Source organism: Heptranchias perlo, chromosome 45, assembly GCF_035084215.1.
Source record: "Heptranchias perlo isolate sHepPer1 chromosome 45, sHepPer1.hap1, whole genome shotgun sequence".
Taxonomy (NCBI): Eukaryota; Metazoa; Chordata; class Chondrichthyes; order Hexanchiformes; family Hexanchidae; genus Heptranchias; species Heptranchias perlo.
The window spans coordinates 2,312,306-2,334,843 of record NC_090369.1 but is presented as its reverse complement, the minus strand read 5'-3'; the positions used below and the strand labels follow the sequence as shown (position 1 = coordinate 2,334,843).

The following is a 22,538-nucleotide window of genomic DNA, read 5'->3' as shown; positions in this document are numbered from 1 at the left end:
TAGGGCTTAGACAGCTGAAGGCACGGTCGCCAATGGTGGTGCGATTAAAATCGGTGATACGCAAGAGATCTTGGAGGAGGCTACAGAGATAGGGAGGGGTGAGGTCATGGAGGGATTTGAAAACAAGGACGATAATTTTAAATTGAGCCGTTGCCGGACTGAGTGCCAATGTACACTCACTATCCAGGCTCACATATGAACAATAGCAACTTGGGCAAGGTGCTGGAGAGCTGTCTGTATGTGGAGTACAGTATGCCAGTAAGAGTCAGCGCCTTCAGGTAGAGAACAAAAAAGGCTTTCTCTTGCATAGAGTGTAAGAATAAGCAGAGCACCAGAGATGGAAACTCCGACATCACAAAGGAGTATGTTAGCTATTCGGCTTCAAACAGCACAGCAAAGCAAAGCACAGTATCAGACCACATTGCAGCACCAAAGCACAATATGAGAGGGGCTGGATGAGGGCCTACGCCACAATACTGATCGCTGCTGTGTCACGGTGGGAAGCCGCCAACTTCCCTACAAGAAGGGAATGTCATCCAAGAGTCACTCGTAGCTTGCAGCAGTCGGCTAAGCAGCTGCAATGGCAAACCGTGGTGCGAAGTTGCCCATTTAGCTCAGACGGTTAGCTTAGCTCGGTTGCTAGCATTTGTAGCTCTGAGCCAGTAGGTTTTCGATTCAAGCTCCATTATCAGGGACACACTAATTGAGCAGATATTCCAGTGCTGTATTGAGGGAGGAGGCATCCTCCTTTGGAAGAGATGTTAATCCTAGACTCCACCTGCCTGTTCAGGCAGATATTAATGATCCCGTGGCACTATCCAAAGAGCAGCATGTTCTCAGTGTCCTGGCCAACATTTCTACCTCAACATATTACTGCCACAAAACAGATTAATGGGTCATTCATTTCATTGTTGTTTTGTGGGAACTTGCAGTGTGCGAAATGGCCACTGAGTTTGCCTACACAACAGTCAGTACACTTCAAAATAGCTCAGTGTATGAAATGTTTGAGACACGTGATAAGGTGCTATATAAATGCAAAAAACCTCACATCTTTCCTTCTTGTGGATGACAAAGGAGAGAAAATAAAAACTACTTTCAACAAAAAAGCCTACCTCAAACCCACATCAAATGGTTTTCTGCAATACTCCAGGTCGAATGCTGCTGTCTAAATGTAGTAAAATCCAGGCATAAATTCCTGTGTACAGATTGCACCAGTACACAGCTACTTATGACCTGCAACTGCAAGAGTCTGACTTGTGCATTAGATTTGAAGATTTTTCAACCAGCCAGGCATACATTAAAAAGTGTGACTTTTATACCTCATTTTACAGCAAGTAACCGTTCCAAAGGGCACAGTGAGCAGGAGCTGACATCAGTAATAAAATAAAACAGAAACTGCTGGCAGCACATAGTTCAGTTAGCAGCTTAAAGAGAAAGATTAACATCTTGGCTGGAACGCTTCATCAGAACTGAATGGGGACTACACCCGAAATGTTAACCTACCTTTCATTTTCAGATGCTGACCTGCTGTGCTTTTCCTGCATTCACCATTTCTCTTTTTACTTCACTAGAATCCCATCTCTATTCCATCCAACCAGTCACATTCCCACTCTAATCCACAGAGAGTTGATAAAATGCACAGTTTTGGATGAGCAGACTGGGGATTTTAATTTCGAGCCCTGCTGGTCCTATTTACATACATAATGTGCATCAAGCACATTTCCACTGTATATCAGAAAAAATGTTTTAATTAAAGCGCTCTGCATGTGGCACATTTAGAACGAACTGATGGTTTTTGCATTTCAATGGAAGCATCTCGTCATAATTTTTGAGGTGGTGGGAGAGAGTAATGAGTTTACTTTCTCCCGTAATTAGGTCGCTACAGACCAGCCAATCAAGTCAGAGGTCTCCGCCAGTATACCTCTTGGAAGGTAATAAACTCACTCCCTCATTTCCCTCCCTCTTCAAGGGAAAAGCATCCGGCCTTCTGTGGGCATCTCCTCGCAGCACGCCATTGACCATTCATATTGTTGGAAACCTGCAGATGTTTTTATCTGCTGAAATTTAACTGGAGTTTATGGTCTGATTTTCATGGTGTGGAACTGAAACAGCCAGAACAAGCAGACCCCAGGTCAGATAGAGCAATGGACAGAAATGCAAGTGGCTTTAACATCCCTGCACTGGTGGTGGGGGCGGGGGGGGTGGTGGTAAGGAGAAATCAGCCATGGTTCCCGCTCATAATCCAGCAATTGTTGCTGTAAAACGTTCAAAGAAGTTGTCAAGTCACTTCTGGCCTTACTCACTTGGGTGAGGTATGGGGGGGGTGGGGGTGGGGGGTGGGGGGGGGGGGGGGGGAGCAGACCCAAATGGAACTATACCCAGCATCAGGATAGAACAGGACAACATTGAAGAGGGGGGAATAGAAATTGCAGCGTGCAAGTTTAAAAACCAAACACAAACAGTTTAAAGTGCAAAAAATTAACAGGAGCTCTGCATATCTTTACTGCAAACCATATGTTTATGCAGCTGATCGAACAAACCACACTCCATTTTTGTTTTCAACTGCAACGGTTTAAACAGAGTTTCTACTCTTGTTTCTCTTCCTTTGTCTCCCCCCAGCCCCCCATGTTACACATCAGATTCCATCCAAGACAAAGGGCAGACATCCTTTCCACCCCTCACATTCAGAGAATCCATACCGTGAACACGCATTCTACAATTCCACAGCAGAGCATGGGCATGACAAATTTTAAATCCAAAAAAAAGCATCTTTAATTGCCCTTTCAAAGATGCTTGGTGAAATACAAGATCGGAGAAATTTTATGAACAGTACATTGGGACATGGTGCCTACAGGAAGCCTCCTTACTCCCCCCGACCCCAATTCATGGCCCTTGCAATATTTACGGAAATGGTTCTTGGATTGTATTTTTTTTTAAATCTTCAAATATCTTCTCTAAGTCGCCCACCCCTGGAGAGAAACACCTCAGGCAAATTTCCATAACAACAAAGAGAAAGATAGTAAACAAATGCAGCTACAGATTTAGTCACTGAAAAGCTGAAATATTTTCACATTATAAATAATTTGCTCGGGGCTCCCACAATGGCTCAGCAAGAGAGTGAGTCATACAGAGCAGGAAATTCCAGATTCAATGCCTGGTCTGTGCTACAACACTTAAATCTCAGCGCTGTGGTAAAAGTGCTATGGTGCGCCTCACCCCTTCTTGGTTAGGGAGGGGAAAACCAGCCACAGAGAGAGAGACCAGGTCTGGCTTAGCTGCAATACCCTCGTGCGATCTAAGTTTGTTGACACTCAACATTCTGGATTCACAGTCACTTAGGTGAGGCACCGGACGGCACTCAGCACCTATACAACTGCTCCCCAGCAAGAAGTCAAGTGATGAGTGGAGGGGAGGAAAAATTGGTGGGAAAAAAATAACTATTTTGGTTGAATTCCCGATCTCAAACGGAACATTGGGGAGGGGGAGAAACTACAATCAGGCACATCCACCATTCCACTCTCTCCACTGCCCCTGAAAAAACTTCCCAGCAGTGCGGAATCAGCAACAACTTGCATTTACGATAGGCCTGTAAAATAGAAAAACATCCCAAAGTGCTTCAGAGAAGGGTTAATCAGACAAAAATCGACACCCAGCCAATTGTGCCAACGCAACACAAACAAGGAAGTTGAACCTGAGACTATCTTTCGGTACGGCTCAATATCACACTGTGACGACTTTACCCCCTAGGGCCATCGGACAAGTTCAATTGCTTGCTCTCCGTGTTGGCGGTTATTATATATTGACTAGATGCACAATTTCCCAGTATTCAGTCGCAGATTATTTCTCTACACCAGCAGCAACGTCACAAATGCCTTTAACAAACGTCACATTTTCCTGCTATCATCAAACATCTCACCACAGAAACCCACTAGGTTCAAATGAGCAAAGCCCGAGAGATAGATTCTGGCAACTTTTAAAAAGAGAATACTGAACAGGAATATTTTAATCTTCCTAAGATACCAACAAATGAACAGGGGTGGAGGGTTTAAAGTTATATTGTACCCTTTCTGAAATCTCTCCACATCTTCACTAGTCAAGGCGACAAGCTAGGCGGATTACTGGTTTATTAATATCGTGCTAGGAACGTCACGTGGCCCCCGCCTGCTTGGTGCTAATTTAGAAGATCTCAGTCGTGGCAGGCCCTACAATTGGCCTCAGTGCACCTGGGTTAGGGAAAGAAAATTAAACCAGAGTTCCGGCCTCAGCTAGAAGATGTTCATACGTGAACGTTAAACGAAGGCAGCATTGGGTGCGGCTGGGTTGCTCCCCAGATCGATCAGCCTGCTGACACTTATTGCCTGGTCACTTATGAAAAGTACTGGAGGGTACCTGCGGAACAATATCCCCTCTGGAGAGGCAGAAAGGGGCAAGGGAAAATTGGTGAGACAACAGAAAATAAGTCCACTATACCAGGAACAAAAGACAACCTTTGTAAGTAATTGGTGTAGAACTGACCCAATCAGACATGAAGGGTTATGGGTCTTTACTGAGTTACAAGGTTACAGTAGTGTAGTGATTGTGTTATTGCACTAGTAATCCGGAGAGTGAGAGTTCAAATTCCACCATGTTTGGGAATTTAAATTCAGTTTGAAAATTCTGGTAAAAATGACCATGAAGCTGACAGTCTGGCCTGTATGTGACTCCAGACCCACACCATTGTGGTTGACTCTTAACTGCCTTCAGTTGTACCATCTCCTTCTCAGGGCAACCAGGGATGAACAATAAATGCCGGCCTTGCCAGCGGCACCCACATTCCAAGAATTATTTTTTTTAAATCTCAAAATGGTGGCTGTTAGTTGTGGTAAAAGTAACCTGAACACCACTTGGCTAAGAAGGAAAAAAAATCAGTCAGAGCTCGAGATCGCTATCTGCTCCTGCTGGAAAGAGTGCACCTGTGTACGTCAGGGAAGGGCAGGATCGGGCGCAGCTAAAACAATCTTTAGCTAAATATTAAGTCAATATTTTACCGAAGACGAGGCCCTGGAGAACTGTGTACAATTCTACCGATGACATTCTTTTGAGCAGCATGTTGAACACAACACATTGGTACGCCCAAATGTACTAAACAACGGGTCACACACTTGATTCGTCAAACAGGAATTTCCCATTCTAAATTGGGCTACCAGAATTTTTAAAAATATATTTAGAAAGGAGGAAGAGTCACTCTGAACTGCTCTTGCACACCAACTAGCAGCTATTTACAGAGAGCTCGCCATTTTAGTCAGAGAATGGTACATGACGATACAAACCTGAAAACAGAGAATATTTCTTCAAATTACAGACATTTAATGCACGCAGAACCACAAATAATTAGATAAGACGCAGGTGATTCGATACAGTGCAATGGCACAGCATGCCAGAGGCCACTGAGCCACATCACAAGCTGGCAGGATGTGGGTTCACATCCACAATCCTCTGCATGCCATGCTTCTGATCTCAATGGTGTCACTGTGGGGAGGCTGTGAGTGGATGCTCCCATAGAGTCTTAAAAGCAAAAGGAACGGAGCAAACAATTTATAGAAGAATCTCGTCCACTGTAAAAAAAATTACAGGCAGTCAAAAGTGGGTATTAATGCACAGTAAAACCTTAAATTCTTAAAAGCCATTAATGGGGCCCCATGCATGGTTACACTCCTACAATTTATCTTGAAAACCATGGAGCAACAGAACAAAACCTGTTTATCAAGGAACTCAGCAACATCTTGTCCACTAACAACTCTCTGCCCCTACTACAACAGTTGTCTCAGAATAATCATGTACAATTGCACCTTAAAGGCTTAATTTGTAAAAATGTCAATCTGTATAAACCAAAAAGGGATTAATGCGCTTGACTAGTGTTACACTGCGAGATTCCACACGTACGCTGACAACACCCAGCTCTACCTCACAACCACATCCCTCAACCCCTCCAGTGTCTCTCATTTGTCACATTGCGCGTCTGACATCCAGTACTGGATAAGCAAAAATTTCCTCCATCTAAATATTGGGAAGGCTGAAGCCATTGTCTTTGGTCCCCGCCGCAAACTCCGTTCCCTAGCCACCGACTCCATCCCTCTCCATGGCCACTGTCTAAGGCTGAACCAGACCGTTCGCAACCTTGGCATCCTAATTGGCCCCGAGATGAGCTTCCGACCACATATCCGCTCCATCACCAAGACCGCCTACTTCCACGTCCGTAAAATTGTCCGTCTCCGCCCCTACCTCAGCTCATCTGCTGCTGAAACCTTCATCCATGCCTTTCTTACCTCCAGACTGGACTATTCCAATGCTCTCCCATCTTCCACCCTCCATAAACTTGAGCGCATCCAAAACTCTGCTGCCCCCGTATCGCACCAAGTCCCATTCTCCCATCACCCCTGTGCTCGCTGACCTACACTAGCTCCCGGACTGGGGACGCCTCAATTTTAAAATTCTCATTCTTGTTTTCAAATCCCTCCCTATTTCTGTAACCTCCTCCAGCCCTGGGACCCTCCGAGATTTCTGCGCTCCTCCAATTCTTGCCTCTTGCTCATCCCCGATTTTAATCGCTCCACCATTGGCGGCCGTGCCTTCAGCTGCCTAGGCCCTAAGCTCTGGAATGCCCTCCCTAAACCTCTCCTCCTTTAAAACGCTCCTTAAAACCTAACTCTTTGACCAAGCTTTGGGTCACCTGTCCTAATACCTCCTTATGTGGCCTGGTGTCAAATTTTGTTGGATAACGCTCCTTTGAAGCACCTTGGGACGTTTTACTACGTTAAAAAGCACAATATAAATGCAAGTAGTTGTTGCGAGGGGAGCTTACATAGACTCTGCACACATCCAACCACACACAAAATTCTGCAGGCTCAAACGCATGAAAATTTAATTCTTCCACTACTTTTGTTCCCTCCTGAAGGTGCTACATCATGTTTGAGCTGCACTGCTTCATGCATTGCCAACCTCTATGACCCCACCCAAGAACTGCTCTTCACGTGACAGACTTGTAGGTTAAGCGTTGGTAGGTTGCTGGACTACAGATCAAAGTTGGGCCTAACCCGGGCCTCAACTGACATCCACACACACTTTCCATCAACTGATCAGAAGCGTGCAGTCCAGAATGATTTTTTACCCCCTCCCTGGTGCAGGGGTGCTGAGGTCAGTTATAGGTCCCCAACCGCCATTCCCATTTCTCGGACACGATGGGCCGAATGGCTTCCTTCTGTGCCTTAAATTTTCCATGATTCATTAATAATTTTTTTTCAAAGTTTACAATACTTCTCTACTTTAAAGTCCCAACATTTCTCTACCAGCACAGGAAAGATACTGCAGTCTCAAGTAAACTCACAGTGCGAGAGACAACTAGCCAAGCCACTTCTGTGACAAAACTTTCTTTCCAGAATTGTTTTTAAAGAAAAAGAGCTCAGGGCTCCCCTGACAGCTCAGCAAGGTTATCCTGTGAATCGCTGATCCGCACAGACCAAGAAAGACGGGCTTTGAAACCTTAGTCTGTGCCACTTGCTAATCTCAGCCAGATCAGCACTTTGGATGCCACGATTGGCTTCAGTATCACTGAGTTTGGGATATGGGGTGGGTAAGACAAATCAGCCAGGGTTTCAACACTTGATCAGTGACCCTTGCTGGAAACTGCATGTGCGTGGGGACTGCATTGGAAATCCTTACATGATTGACAAGCTTGCAATCACTCTCCATCAAAGCTTACATGAAGAATGGATACTTGGACAAGAGACCACAGGGTGAACAATGACCACAGAACCACATCCCAAAGCAAGGAGCCACCGCCTTCGTGAAAGGAAGGGGGATGATCTAAAAGGTGTAAGTCTTGAACCACCCGTGCATTTCAGAAAGAGGGGAAATTAAAATAAAAACTCTCTCTTCCCTTCCCCATCCCCCATACATGCAGCTGCTCTAACAAAAATCTTAATGATCAGGCTTCTTGATGTTAGAAATGCCATGCACAAAATTGTACAGGAGGAATTAAAACCGAAAAGGCTGGGGAGTTGGAAGTACTACCCAATAAAAAGTTCTATATAGGTTGTGATAAGACTCACTGAATCCAAGCGGTACGCAGCCTCTTCCTCTCTCCCTCAATTAGTACGCTAAACCAACAATTACATTATTCCAGAATCCCAATTATTTTTCCAGAAAATGCAGTTTCCTCACCATAAAACGCAAGAACAGCATGTATTGCAGCAAAATCGGTTTCTCCTCCATATCCAACATTAAAAAATCAAATTGATTACTGAAAATTAACAATTACAAAAAAAAAGGCAGATTCTGGTCATTTTCTTCTCAAAATTCATTGATAAAAGTTGCTTCCCCCTCCTCTCACAAGGTGGCGACTTTTCTTAACTACAGTTCCACAGAAGCCGAGAGCCCCCTCCAGTACCTTACTCAAGTGGCCGTTCTTTGTGTCCGAACAAAGGGTTCAGGCATCAGTAGCCTACTCGACCATAGAGGGCATCACAGTCACACCCGACTAAATCCATAGCCTACATTTCCAGTAAGAATTACTCATCGTTCAAGAGTGGGCATCCTGGACACTGTAGTGTTTGAGATAGACTGCCCCAACCTCTCCAGACTTTCTAATATAAAATATATTGAGGCCAACTGGAACACACCAAGTGCCGAGATCAGCTATTTTAGTGCAGATGGGGAGAGGACTGATCTTGGGATCTCCTGGTCTACACGGGTTGGGGCCTCCGAGTTCTACAGGACATTACAAGAGCTGCAAGCTACATTCAAAGGAAACGTTTCGCTAAACATGTGAAAGGGTCATCAGAAAAAGGAACTGTTTTTTCCTCCCACCACACCCACCCACACAGAATGAGACGCCGATCTGCCCGGAACCTTTAGCAAGTGGCAGAGAGATGCACAAGGCGCGGGGTTGATTCATCCTTCAGATTTTCCGTCCTCTGGGGAACTACCTATGCTCTTTCCCCTACTGCAGGAATAGAAACCAGGAACCTACCTTAAGAGGATAGCTATTGCAGGTGTAAACAGGGTCCAAGCACTTCTATGCCACGATATCAGTGCACCAACTGGCTATTTTAAAATAACGTAAGCTGTGCTAAATGCACGTGTGTGGACAAGAGCAGGATCAGTTGTGAATATCCAATTGATAAATAGCCTGGAACCGGTCTGTAGTAAAACTGGGAGGGGGGCAAAGAAACGTGCCTGATTATTTGTGCTCTCCCACCACTCGCAAGCCATTCATCTACAAGTATGGAAGACAGGATGGTCTTGGGCATGTGCTGACTCCCAGCGTCGGTAGGGAGTATTCTAGTTCAGTGGGGTAGATGTATGTTTCCCCCCCCCCCAGCGCCATGTCTGCAAGGCGGAGTGCCTCAATCTCTCCACATTTTATTCGACAGACAGATCAGTAGCCAACTGTTTTCGGCATAACTGATGCGTAACGGGTGTCTCATAAACGAGGCTCTCAAACCATTTCATTTCTACCACTTCAGCTGTGGTGTAAAACAAAAACATTTCTTACTTTTTCCCAACTAACCGTGGCACGACTTTCAATTTTCCCCGCCCCCTCCAAATCACAGGGACGATTCAAAGAGTATTTTTTCCGTCATTCACAGGATTGTGAGCGGCGCCAATCATCTGCCACAGACTGACCGCTTGCAATTTGCGATGGACGTGCCTACTGAACTTTCACATCATCATAGGGAAGATGAACTTACACCAGTGGCACAGATACATCAAACGATATTATTTGAACCATTTAAAAATTTCTACGCACCAAACATTGCTGGTCCGCATCTGAACTTTATATTTCCGTAAATCTTGCGACTTTTATTAAATCGTGACAAAAAGAAACACGCGCAGTTTTCTTTAATGGCAACGATGCTGCTCACAGAGTAAACAAAGCAACAGTAATAATGTTTTAAAAATCCTAATCACTGGTGGAAGGGGGCGGGGGGGGGGGAAAGAGATGTGGTGACAAAATAAATTGAAAAAGCACAAATTGCGCACCTTTATTAAAATGATATGTTCGATCTATAATAATGTTATGATGCGTCAAACAGAAAAAAAAGCACCGCTATAACTACATTCTGCAGAGATTAAAAAACAGCATTATGTAAAATCATGTATCTATATATTATACATACACATAATATATATATAAAAATAGATACAGAATCTGCCATGACACAGCTGGAGACACAAAGCAAAAATATATATAAAAAAAATATATAAAAAAAACAAAGTTTGCTGTGACATAGCCAGATGTATGTATATGTGTGTGTATATATTATATGTATATATAAAAAATAAATATACGTACCCTGCAATTTTTTTTTCCATTGAAGTATTTAGCCAATTCTCTTTTGAAAGTTATTACTGAACCTGCTTCCACCACCCATTCTGGCAGTGCATCCCAGATCATAACTCGCTACGTAAAAAAAATTCTCCTCATCTCATCTCTGGTTCTTTTGCCAATTACCTTAAATCTGTATCCTCTGGTTGCAGACATATATTTTTAGACATATTTTACGCATACAAAAAACAACGCTTGCCACGACACAGCCAGACGCGCAAAGCGAAAATACCATCAGAGGCTAGCGACGACCTGGGCGACGACAACGTGCGCCCGCTCTGCGCCCTCGTGCGCCAGCCTTTCTTTTTTTTTTGAAACTAAAAAAAAGGAAACGCCACCGCGAGGCAGGCGTCAAGCCGCTCGGAACGGAGCGGTCGACGCCTGCGTCCAAACTTTGTCCGAGGTGCTCCCTCGTCTCGTTTCAGAGTCGAATCGATTTGCTACGATCAGTCAACAATACTGCCAGTCATTTTTTTTTTAAGGGAGGGAAGGAAGCTCCCAGAATTATGTAAGATATATATATGTTTTTTAAAAATTAATAACATTAATTCAACCCCCCTTCCCCCCCCACACAAACTTTCTTTAGGGGCGAAGTATTGAGGGGGGGGGGGAAGGGGTTGGGACATTAACATTTGCAACGATGGTGGGTAGATGATTAGCACGAGCTTGCAGGTTTTGATTGACAGGAGGTTGTTGCTGGGGCTCTCCGAGTGCCCGGGACTGGTTGCTAAGGACCCGGCTCGCGCTCAGCGCGGCCGTTATTTTTCCCCCCCCCCCCCTCCCTCCCTCCCCCTTTTTCTTCTATTCGCTCGCGCTCTCTCCAACCGCCGGCAGCGGGTAAGTGCGAAGCATCGGCCTCTTTCTCTCCGCCTCCCTCCCTCCCTCCCTCCCTCCCGGGCTCTTTTCTTACCTCCTCCCTCGCTCTTTATTTTAAGCCAGTTTTTTTTTAAAACCCTCCGATTATTATTCCGTCCCCTTCTTCCACACACACACACACACCCTCCTCCTCCTCCCCTCATTGAAGTCCGGGCCTTTCTCCGCCTCACACCCCCCCCTCCCCTCCTTCCTCCCTCCCTCCACAGCCCGGTCCTCTCACCACCGTCCCCAGCGCTCGCACTCCTTCCACCCTCCCCGCCCCGCAGGCCCTCGTTCCTCTCCCGTCCGGCCCCGCTCTCTCCTGCTGCCTCTCCCCCCGTACTCACAGCCTCTCTCCTCCGCTCGGCGCGGCGGCCATTTTCAAATTATTTCTAGCGCGTCACACCGGCAAAACCGCCGAAATATCGCGAGGTTTTTGGTGGTAAAAGGGGGGGGGGGGAAGGGAGGTTTTGGCGGGGGGAGGGGGCGGGTGTTCGCTCCCCGTCTCCCCGCGCCAAACATAGTATCGCGAGATCTGGCGTCTCGCCCGCTCGCTCTCCCGTCCATCATACTAAGCCCCGCCCCCTCTTTGTTTCCCTCATCTCTGATTGGCGGGTCGAGTCACAGCGCGGAGAGAGGCCATTCAGCCCATCGTGCCCGTGCCGGCCCTTTGAATCGTAGGCCGGTTACAGCACGGAAGGAGGCCATTCGGCCCATCGAGGTCCGCGCCGGCTCTATGCAAGAGCCGTCCCGCTCCCCCCCCCCCCCCCCCCCCGCCCTTTCCCCTTGTCGCCCTGCAAGTTTTTTTTCCATTCAAATATGTATCCAGTTCCCCTTTTGAAGGCCATGATCGAATCTGCCCCCACCGCCCCCTCGGGCAGTGCATTCCAGATCATAAACCACTCGCTGCGTAAAAAAAGTTTTTCCTCATGTCGCCTTTGGTTCTTTTGCCGATCACCTTAAATCTACGCCCTCTGGTTCTTGACCCTTCCGCCAATGGGAACAGTTTCTCTCTATCTGCTCTGTCCTAGACCCTTCATGATTTTGAACACCTCGATCAAATCTCCTCTCAACCGTCTCTGTTCCGAGGAGAACAACCCCAGCTTCCCCAGTCCAACCACGTAACTAACGTCCCTCATCCCTGGAATCATTCTTCTGCACTCTCTCTAAGGCCTTCACATCTTTCCTAAAGTGCGGTGCACTTGCTTGAAAGAGTTATAGAATTATAGAAAGTTACGGTGCAGAAGGAGGCCATTCGGCCCACCGTGTCCGTGCTGGCCGAAGAAGAGCCAGCCAGCTTAATCCCACTTTCCAGCACTTGGTCCGTAGCCCTGTAGGTTACAGCATTTCAAGTGCACACCCAAGTACTTTTTAAATGAGTTGAGGGTTTCTGCCTCTACCACCCTTTCAGGCAGTGAGTTCCAGACCCCCACCACCCTCTGGGTGAAAAACATTCTCCTCAGCTCCCGTCTGATCCTTCTACCAATCACTTTAAATCTATGCCCCCGGGTCACTGGGCCCTCTGCTAGGGGAAACAGGTCCTCCCTATTCACTCCATCTAGTCCCGTCATAATTTTATACACCTCAATTAAATCTCCCCTCAGCCTCCTTTGTTCCAAAGAAAACAACCCCGGCCTATCCAATCTTCCCTCATAGCTAAAATCTATTTTAGCTAATTAGCTAGTTAATCCAATTATAATCCCCCTCCCCAGCCCTTTTCCCCACAGCCCTGCAAATTTTCTCCTTTTCAATTTTTAATCCAATTCCCTGTCTCCTTCCTGGGGTACAGTTCTCCAGGGGAAAGGGTTCGTTCCCTCTGGATCAGCCATAAATACTCGAAGGGGGGAATTTTTTTTTTTTTGCAGGGCTACGCCTCCGACAGGGCAGCGCTCCCCCGGCGCGCGAGCCTAGGTTATGCGTACAAGACCCCGGCGGCAGGGCTCAGACCCGCAGCCCGGGGACTGGAGCGTGACCACACCCATGAAACTGCGCCCCGGCGGGAGTCTGCACCTTCGGGAATGAAGAGATAAAAACAGAAAATGCTGGAGAAGCTCAGCAAGTGAGGCGGCACCGGTGGAGAAAGAAACAGAGTTAACGTTTCAGGTCGAGGACCTTCCGTCGGAACCTTCCCTTATCCGCGGTATTTTGCTTTTGATTCAGGATAAAGAGAATGTTTTCAGAAAGAGAATTTTTTTCCCCTAATTTACGGAGTAGGCTCTCAGTGCATCGCCACCCCCACAAACATTAGTTTCTCTTCTTCTTCTGGATGTTTGTGCTGTTGTTTTTTTTTTTCAGGCAGGCGTGCGGTCTAATCTCTTTACCCGTCCACATTTCTTCACCCACTCTTGCTGGCAATTGCATCCGGCCCTCGGCCGACCTACACGTCCCTTGTTTCCCGTGGACCACGGGACGTGCCGGGCCGGGCCTCCTCGTGGGCAGTTGGCTGGTGCCTGTCGCTCCCGACCCGCCGAGTTTGGATAGTCATGTGGCCCGGCCCTCTCCGTCTCTCAGACCGCTCGTTCTGATCTTCTGGAATTTCGCACTGTTTTACTGTTTCTTGCCTTACGTCAACATGCCATTCTCCTTGCCTCGGCATCATTGAACTAGCTGTGTATTCTTTTGTTTGCTGGTTGAAATTTAAGAACCGCTAAAAGCAAGGTGCAGGGCTTACATTTATACATCTCTTGGCATCATCCCAAAGCGCTCTGAAGCCCAGTGACTGCTGCTACGTAGGCAAACATGGACGATGCAGCATGTTGCTTCAAGTCGCTGCGGCTGTAACCACCACCGTTTCCTCCAGAGCTGCTCCTGAAGCATGAGGGACCCTCCCCGTCGGTCACACCACAGGAATGGCCAAACGCGGGGGAGGGAGACCAGATCGCAGGGCCAATGTGTCAGCGAGACTACTTCTTAAAAAAAGAACGACAATCAAAATTCTCCTGAGGCTAATATTTTCTCCTCCTCGTAATCCCCCAAACTTTTCTCCGCCTATTAAAAACTGCAGACGGCCTCCAATATGTAAAAACCTGGTTTGTAGTGGTGGGGGGGGGAGGGGGGAGGTCTTCCTGGACCCTCCCCCCAGAAATGGTCAAAAAAAAAGAGGGTTCATGTCCCACTCCAGCAACTTCAGCACATAATCTAGGCTGACACTTCAGTGCCCGTGCTGAGGGAGGCACTGCACTGTCGCAGGTGCCGTCTTTCGGATGAGATGTTGAACTGAGGCCTTGTCTTTTCCTGCCCGTCATTTTCGGATATTGGTACGTGTGCATGCATGCATGTATGTATGTATGTGTGTGTGCTTGCATGCATGTATGTATGCGTGCATCTGTGTGTGTATGCACGCATGTATACGTGTGTGTGTGTGTGTGCATGCGTGTGTGTGTGCACACATGAGTGTGTATATATATATAATTGTAAACAATTTTACAACACCAAGTTATAGTCCAGCAATTTTATTTTAAATTCACAAGCTTTCGGAGGCTTCCTCCTTCCTCAGGTGAACGATGTGGAAATCGTTCACCTGAGGAAGGAGGTAGCCTCCGAAAGCTTGTGAATTTAAAATAAAATTGCTGGACTATAACTTGGTGTTGTAAAATTGTTTACAATTGTCAACCCCAGTCCATCACCGGCATCTCCACATCATATATATATATATATGCATGGCTTGGTTTTGCATTGGGGAGGTGCGTTTAACCCAGCATAAATCAGCACTCTTAGGAAAGGAGGGGAGAAATTTGGAGGAAGACAAAACAAATATTCATTCGGCCGACACTGTGCACACATTTGTTTCTGAATAACTCCTGTTCCGCCACACACTGCAGAGTTACCGAGGAGACGCTGTCGGTGTAATCACTCCACTGCCAGCACACACACACACACACAGAGAGTTGCAGGAAGGGCCTGGAGCAGTCAGCAGTCACGTTTTCCTGACTGCCGCGGACCCCGCGCCCGCCATCGTCACCGTTCACGGCAGCAGGGAGAGCAAAGGGCGCGAGGCCTCAGCCGGGGTCTGAGAAAGTCAGCAGAACGAGACAGCCGCTCGGCTCCCGTTTGCCACCACCGGGCTATAAATAAAGCAGAGAGCTGTGACTGTGCAGATTGTCCAGGGCTGGCAGAACGAACAGGCTCAATGGGCCAAGTGGCCTTCCCAACCTCGACACCACTGATACTGCTGATACTAAAAAAAAAGACTGTCGTTCAGTTAATAAAAAGCCACCACTGTTACAGATATAATGAAACTGAAACACACCCTACCCATTCATTTATTTTTATCCAGATTTACTGCATTATTTACTGCGGGTGTTATTTTGAACTGTTTCTATTTTTCCTGTACCTAGTGGCGCATTGTAAAAATATTTTTCTATATTTAAAAAAAAACCCCGTCTCTGCTGCCATCTGGTGGTGAACATGTGTTCCAATCAGGTGGTGAAGGGGAGCGTAATTTCACAGGTATTAGTGGCCTGCCGAATTGGCCACGTGATCCCGGACGGCGATTGTCAGATGGCACTTTGACCTCGAGGGACACCTTGGGCAAGCCTGGCGCTCGCCTCTGAGTCCGAAGATTGTGGGTTCAAGTCCCACACCAAAGAATTGAGCACGTAACCCGGGCCAACCCTGCCAGTGCCGTCTTTCGGGTGAGATGTCAAGCTGAGGCCCCTCCTGAACTCTCAGGTGGACATAAAAGATTCCGCGGTACTTTGGAGAAGAGCAGGGGGAGTTCTCCCGGTGTCCGTGGCCAATGTTCCTCCCTTACCTAACACCACCAAAAACAGATCGGGCTGGGATTTCGGCAGATGTTCCCCGATCACCGAGCAAAGTTACAATGGGAGAACGCCCACGGAAGTTACTGGCGATTATCCAGTTATTTATCTCACTGCTGTTTGTGGGACCTTGCTGTGTGCAATTTGGCTGCCATATTTACATACTGTTTGATCCAAAAGCATTGTTACATGATGAACTCTGCAAGAAATACTTTCTAGAAAAGGACCTTTTAACACCTTGTGCATTGATTCTATCTTTTTTATTTTAAGTATTGTACTTTTAGTTTCTTTCTGTGCTTTGTCGCTTCTGTGTATTATTCTACCTGTAAATAAATCTGACTTAGTTTTATTCCAGATACATTGGTCAGAAGGTGCCTTTAGGAGAAGACAGAAGATAGTGGGGGGGAAACCCACATGATTTCCAGTGGCCAATATCACAATAAAAGCATAATTGTTAATCCTGAACACACTGTCTCTCAGGCACAGTAGGTATAAGAGTCCAAGTCTTGGTTCCTAGGAGACACGGTCTGTTTATTGAAACAGCCTTTTTGAGATAAAAGTGCTTGGTGAAAGCCCAAATCATAACAACCATCTCTTCCCATTATAGCATTAACACCCACTGCAACAGGCAGACAGGAGCTCGGTTTAACATCTCATCCAAAGACAAAGCGACTTTCCTTCACCACCGCGCTGGGTGTCAATCAAGTCCTGGGAAGAGGCTTGAAATTGCTGACCCAGAGACAGAATTGCCACTAACCAGAGCTAACTTAACACAAGCCTCCGAAATTACTGCTCTCAAACTGGCCACGAAGAGGTGTAATCTCTCTTAGCTTGTGCTCACCGCCTACGCTAAACAGCACAGTGGGGCCAGGAGCATGAACCAGCTTTGCACCACTCTCCTCAGCAAGCTTCCATCGTGTAACTTTGCCAGACCCACCAAGATAGAAAGGGGGGGAGATAATTGATAAACTAAGCAAACTTAAAAGAGGATGAAACCCCTGGTCTGGATGGATTGTATCAGCACGTATTAAAAGAAGTTAGGGAAGAGGTAGCAGAGGCACTATTACATATATATAAAATATCATTAGAAAAAGGAATAGTGCCAGGGGACTGGTGGACAGCTAATGTTGTTCCTATGTTTAAAAAAGTAGATAGAAAAAGTCCAAGGAACTATAGACCAGTTAGCTTAACATTGGTGGTAGGGAAGATAATGGAATCTTTACTCAAAGATGTAATAGAAAAACATCTAGAAAATGAAAATATAATAAAGAATAGTCAGCACGGATTTCATAGAAAACAGGAGTAAGAGTAGGCCATTCGGCCCTTCGGGCCTGCTCCGCCATTCAAAATGATCATGGCTGATCGTCTAACTCAGTACCCTATTCCCGCTTTTTCCCCATATCCCTTGATCCCTTTAGCATTAAGAAATATATCTATCTCCTTCTTGAATACATCTAATGACTTGGCCTCCACTGCCTTCTGTGGTAGAGAATTCCACAGGTTCACCACCCTCTGAGTGAAGAAATTTCTCCTCATCTCGGTTCTAAATGGCATACCCCGTATCCTGCGACTGTGACCCCTGGTTCTGGACTCCCCAACCATCGGGAACATCCTCACTGCATCTAGTCTGTCTAGTCCTGTTAGAATTTTATATGTTTTGATGAGATCACCTCTCAATCTTCTAAACTCGAGTGAATATAGGCCTAGTCGACCCAATCTCTCCTCATACATCAGTCCTGCCATCCCAGGAATCAGTCTGGTAAACCTTCGTTGCACTCCCTCCATGGCAAGGACATCCTTCCGCAGATAAAGAGACCAAAACTGCTCACAATACTCCAGATGTGGTCTCACCAAGGCCCTGTACAACTGCAGTAAGACATCCCTGTTCCTGTACTCAAATACTCTTGCAATGAACGCCAACGTACCATTCGCCTTCCGAACTGCTTGCTGCACCTGAATGCTCGCTTTCAGCGACTGGTATACAAGGACACCCAAGTCTCGTTGCACCTCCCCTTTTCCCAATCTATCACCATTCAGATAATAATCTATCTTTCTGTTTTTACAACCAAAGTGGATAACCTCACATTTATCCACGTTATACTGCATCTGCCATGTTCTTGCCCACTCACCCAACTTGTCTAAATCACATTGGAGCCTCTTTTTCAGAAGAGAAAGTCATGCTTAGCCAACCTTATTGAATTCTTTGAAGAAGTAACAGAAAGAGTAGACAAGGGTAATGCAGTAGATGTAATATATTTGGATTTTCAAAAGGCCTTCGATAAGATACCACATTGTAGACTCATGACTAAGGTCAGAGTACGTGGAGTCAGGGGACAGGTGGCAGAATGGATAGCAAGCTGGCTACAAAACAGAAAACAGAGAGTAGGGGTTAAGGGTAGTTGCTCAGACCGGCAAAAGTGGGAAGTGGTGTTCCACTGGGACCATTGTTATTCACAATTTACATCAACGATTTGGACTCGGGAATCAGAAGTACAATTCCAAAATTTGTGGACGACACGAAATTGAGGGGTATAGTTAATACAAAGGAAGAATACAAGAATACAAAATGCAAGAAGACATTCATAAACTTGCAGAATGGGCATGTAACTGGCAAATGAATTTCAATATAGACAAGTGTGAGATAGTGCATTTTGGTAGGAACAATAAGGAGACCACATATTGCTTGGATAATAAGATTCTAATTGGGGTAGAGAAACAAAGGGATCTCGGGGTGCAGTCACACAAATCATTAAAAGTAGCGACGCAGGTTAATAAGGCCATAAAATGGCAAACCAAGCACTGGGGTTCATTTCTAGAGGGATAGAATTGAAAAGCAGAGAAGTTGTGTTAAACTTGTATAGAACCTTAGTTAGACCACACTTGGGAGTACTGTGAACAGTTTTGGTCCCCATATTATAAAAAGGATATAGAGGCACTGGAGAAGGTGCAAAAAAAAGATTCACAAGGATGATAACAAAAAGGAGAGGATATCCTTATCAGGAAAGACTAAACAGGCTGGGGCTCTTTTCTCTAGAAAAGAGAAGGCTGAGGTGTGACCCGATAGAGATCTTTAAGATAATGAAAGGGTTTGATAGGGTAGACGTAGAGAAGATGTTTCCAATTTGCAGGGGAGACCAGAACTAGGGGCCATAAATATAAGATAGTCACTAATAAATCCAATAGGCAATTCAGGAGAAACTTCTTTACCCAAAGAGTGGTGAGAATGTGGAACTCGCTCCCACAAGGAGTAGTTGAGGGGAATAGCATAGATGCATTTAAGGGGAAGCTCGATAAACACACGAAGGAGACAGGAATAGAAGGAAAAGCTGATAGGGTTAGGTAGATGAAGTAGGGAGGGAGGAGGCTCATGTGCCAGCATGGACCGGTTGGGGCGAATGGCCTGTTTCCGTGGTGCAGACTCAATGCATCTCGATGTAAGGGTCACTCATTAGGAGTGACAATCATCAACTTTTGGTTAAAAGTTTGGCCTAAACGTCCCCTGTCGGTTCACCGGGTAAGCGTGGTGCGGTGCGGCCCTGAACCATAACTAGGAAAAAGTTCCAGGTTAGATCCGCACTCACCACTTGGCCCTTGAACACGAAGAAGGGCCGCTGGCGGGGAGGAGGGTCAAAGGAACCTTAAAAGCTGCCTGCTGTTTGGATCCACCTTGCAGCGTGACAACTGGACATGTTCAAGGCGGGCTGCCGTGACAGTGTGTCACATAGTCAGTTCCCCCAATGATGACAGCTCTGCTTTTTAGTAATCTTCACTACATGAGCATCCTCTGCCACCCTGACCCAAGGAATGCTGCTGCAGACAAGCAACCTCTCCCAGTCAGCATGCTGGTGAATGTAGTCTTTCCCTCACGTAAAGACAAAACGCGCGATCGCGTATTAAAGGCGTGAGCACGCCGACGTGAATGTCAGCGATTTGCTACAATAGTGTGGATACATTCGGGTTGAGAGGTCAGCGGTTGGAGTTCCGGCCGCGCCGGGTTATGAATATGGTCTATCCCCCCCCCCCCCCCTCCCTCCCCCAGGAGTTGTGGGGCGGCTCAGTCGGTGTAAGCGGGCAAGGGCGTTGAATGCAGGATGGGGGAGGACACCAACCCCATCAGTGTGATCCTGGTGAGCTCCGGGAGCCGGGGCAACAAGCTGCTCTTCAGGTACCCCTTCCAGCGCCACCAGGAGCAGCAAGGAGCCCAGACCAGTAAGTGGCCCGGGCCCGGGCCCGGCAAGCCCTTCAGTCCACCAGCAAAAACACTGACTGCAACTTAATGCAAACACAGGAATTGCTTAAAAGGAGATGGGGGGTGGGGGAAGTTTGCAATCCGTCCCACTCCCTGTGGTAGAATCGTGTGTGCACAGGTACAAGTTGCTCGTGGGTAGTCTGGGGCAGGGCTGTGAGCTGCTTCGGACGGTGGGTGACCTGTCCTGGCCTTAAGGCCACCGCACAAGTACCCCCAGTGGGCGAACGAATTAGTCCAAATAGGCGAGTTGCATTCGAACCGCTTGTGAGTTCCAAGAAGTCACAATCAGAGGGCAGTTTTAGCTGCTTTTAAGTTTCAGACTGCAGATTAGAAAAGCTCAGCAGGACTGGCCCTTGTTAGTGTTTTGCAACAAAGGGGATACTTTGAAGCTTGACCACAGACTAAATATTATAGAATATAAATATATATTTATATAGTGTCAGCCTGGGCTCAGTGGTAGCATTTTGCCTCAGAGTAAGAAGTTACACTCCAAAGACTTGAGCACATAATCTAAGCCGGCACGCCCACTGAGGGAGTGCCGCACTGCCGGAGGTGCCGTCTTTCGGATGAATCTTGAAACAGAGGTGGACGTAAAAGATCCCGTGACACTATTCGAAGAAGAGCAAGGGAGTCCTCCCCGGTGTCCTGGGCCAGTATTTATCTCTCGACCAGCAGCACTAAAACAGATTATCTGGTCATTATCGCATTGCTGTTTGTGGGACCTTGCTGTGCGCAAATTGGCTGCCGCGTCCACCTCTGTTTTTAAAGTTTCATCCGCAAGACGGCTCCTCCGACAGTGCAGCACTCCCTCAGTACTGCACTGGGAGTGTCAGCCTAGATTACATGCTCAAGTCTTTGGGGTGTAATTTCTGACTCGGAGGCCAGAGTGCTACGTTACTCGAGGGGCCGATTAGCCTACTCCTGCTCCTATTTCTTATTACAACAATGACTACACTTCAAAAGTACTTCATTGGCTGTAAAGCGCTTTGAGACATCCTGAGGTCGTAAAAGTCGCTATAGAAATGCAAGTCTTTTATTTAATGTTTATATATTAATTATATTTTCAGGAAGCCTCCTTGTCTGATCCCCAATCTGTTAGCCGACGTAGTTCAGGGAGAACCGCAGTCAGCAGAAGTACCGATGGCTCTTTTGCAAAATTCTGGATGACGTGGTGACTTCCCTCTTCGCTCACAGCTGGAACAGGCGTCAAGAAATTCCCAAAATACGCGCCAGTCAAATTTCTCTGAGCGAGCGAGACCCCGTTCAGAATTTATTTTTTGGAAGGATTAACGCGAGATATTTAATTTTGTAGATTTTATTGTGGATCTGAGGCATGGACGCGTGTGACGGTTGGTAAGCAGTCCCACCTCGTCTCTTGAGTCAGGAGATTGTGGGTTCGAGCTCCACCCCCCCTCCCCACTCCAGGACTTGATCACCTAACTGACCGTCGTCTCACCCGTTTTCCGCATTGGCCTCAGGACGATTTTCAGGCGGCCACTCGGGCTTTCCAGGCATGGATGGGGCCTTGGCAGCGGCCGCCACGGAGAGGCGGTAAGCTTAAGATCTTCTCTGGATTCTCCCGTGGAGCTGGGAGCCTCTTCCCGGCCCCACAGCACACCTGCTGGCCGCCATCTGCCCCCGGCACTTACCCGAGGGCCGCTCCCCGCGAGGACGCGGTTTAACGTCTCATCCGAAAGACGGCACCTCCGACTGTGCAGCGCACTCCCTCTGTACCGCACTGGGGAGCGTCGGCCTGGATCATGTGCTCGGGTCTACGGAGTAGGGGCTCGAGCCCATGACACCTCGGACTCTGAGGGGAGAACGCTACCCGACTGAGCCACGGCAAACGCCCAGTGTGGGGACGAGAGCCCACCGGCAGCGATGGGCTCCCTTTTTACGTGATGTTTCCCTCTCCCTCTGTGTCACCCTCTCGTTGATTTGCTCCCCGCAGGCAAGCCCAGCAGTCCCTACGCGTTGCACAGCACGGCGGAGAGCGCGGAAGACCAGGACGGAGACTCGAGGTGAGCGCCGGGGGTCGACGCGCGCGCTCGGGCGCCAACCCGAAAGCCCAGCGATGTCTCAGGCGACCGTTCCACAGCTGCAAAAAAAAAAAAAGCCCGAGGTGTACTCGCAGCCCGGTCTGCAAGCAGCGTTCTGTGACGGTTCACGCACAGTCCGGTGGGGGGGAACGTGGAATTCTGCTCCGAATGGGTTTTCAAATGGAACCCCCCCCCCGGCAGCCTCCGAGATGTACTAGGGTTGCTAACTCTGGTTGGGCGTATTCCTGGAGGTTTCATCATTAACGCCT

General features: G+C 47.3%; 2 protein-coding genes across 2 annotated transcripts in view; one reads left to right on the top strand and one right to left on the bottom strand.

Annotated features, from left to right (window-relative positions):
* Positions 1-11,630, bottom strand: part of mecp2 (methyl CpG binding protein 2) — a 49,290-nt gene extending 37,660 nt beyond the window's left edge. The window contains exon 1 of the mRNA XM_067976187.1: positions 11,569-11,630. Coding sequence (XP_067832288.1) covers positions 11,569-11,600 — 32 coding nt within the window. The 5' untranslated portion in view covers positions 11,601-11,630. The remainder of the gene's footprint in view (positions 1-11,568) is intronic.
* An 8,332-nt stretch (positions 11,631-19,962) lies between these two features.
* The window catches only part of nprl3 (NPR3-like, GATOR1 complex subunit), a 5,772-nt gene continuing 3,196 nt past the window's right edge, over positions 19,963-22,538 (top strand). Inside the window, exons 1-2 of the mRNA XM_067976255.1 lie at positions 19,963-20,190; positions 22,182-22,251. Coding sequence (XP_067832356.1) covers positions 20,073-20,190; positions 22,182-22,251 — 188 coding nt within the window. The 5' untranslated portion in view covers positions 19,963-20,072. The remainder of the gene's footprint in view (positions 20,191-22,181; positions 22,252-22,538) is intronic.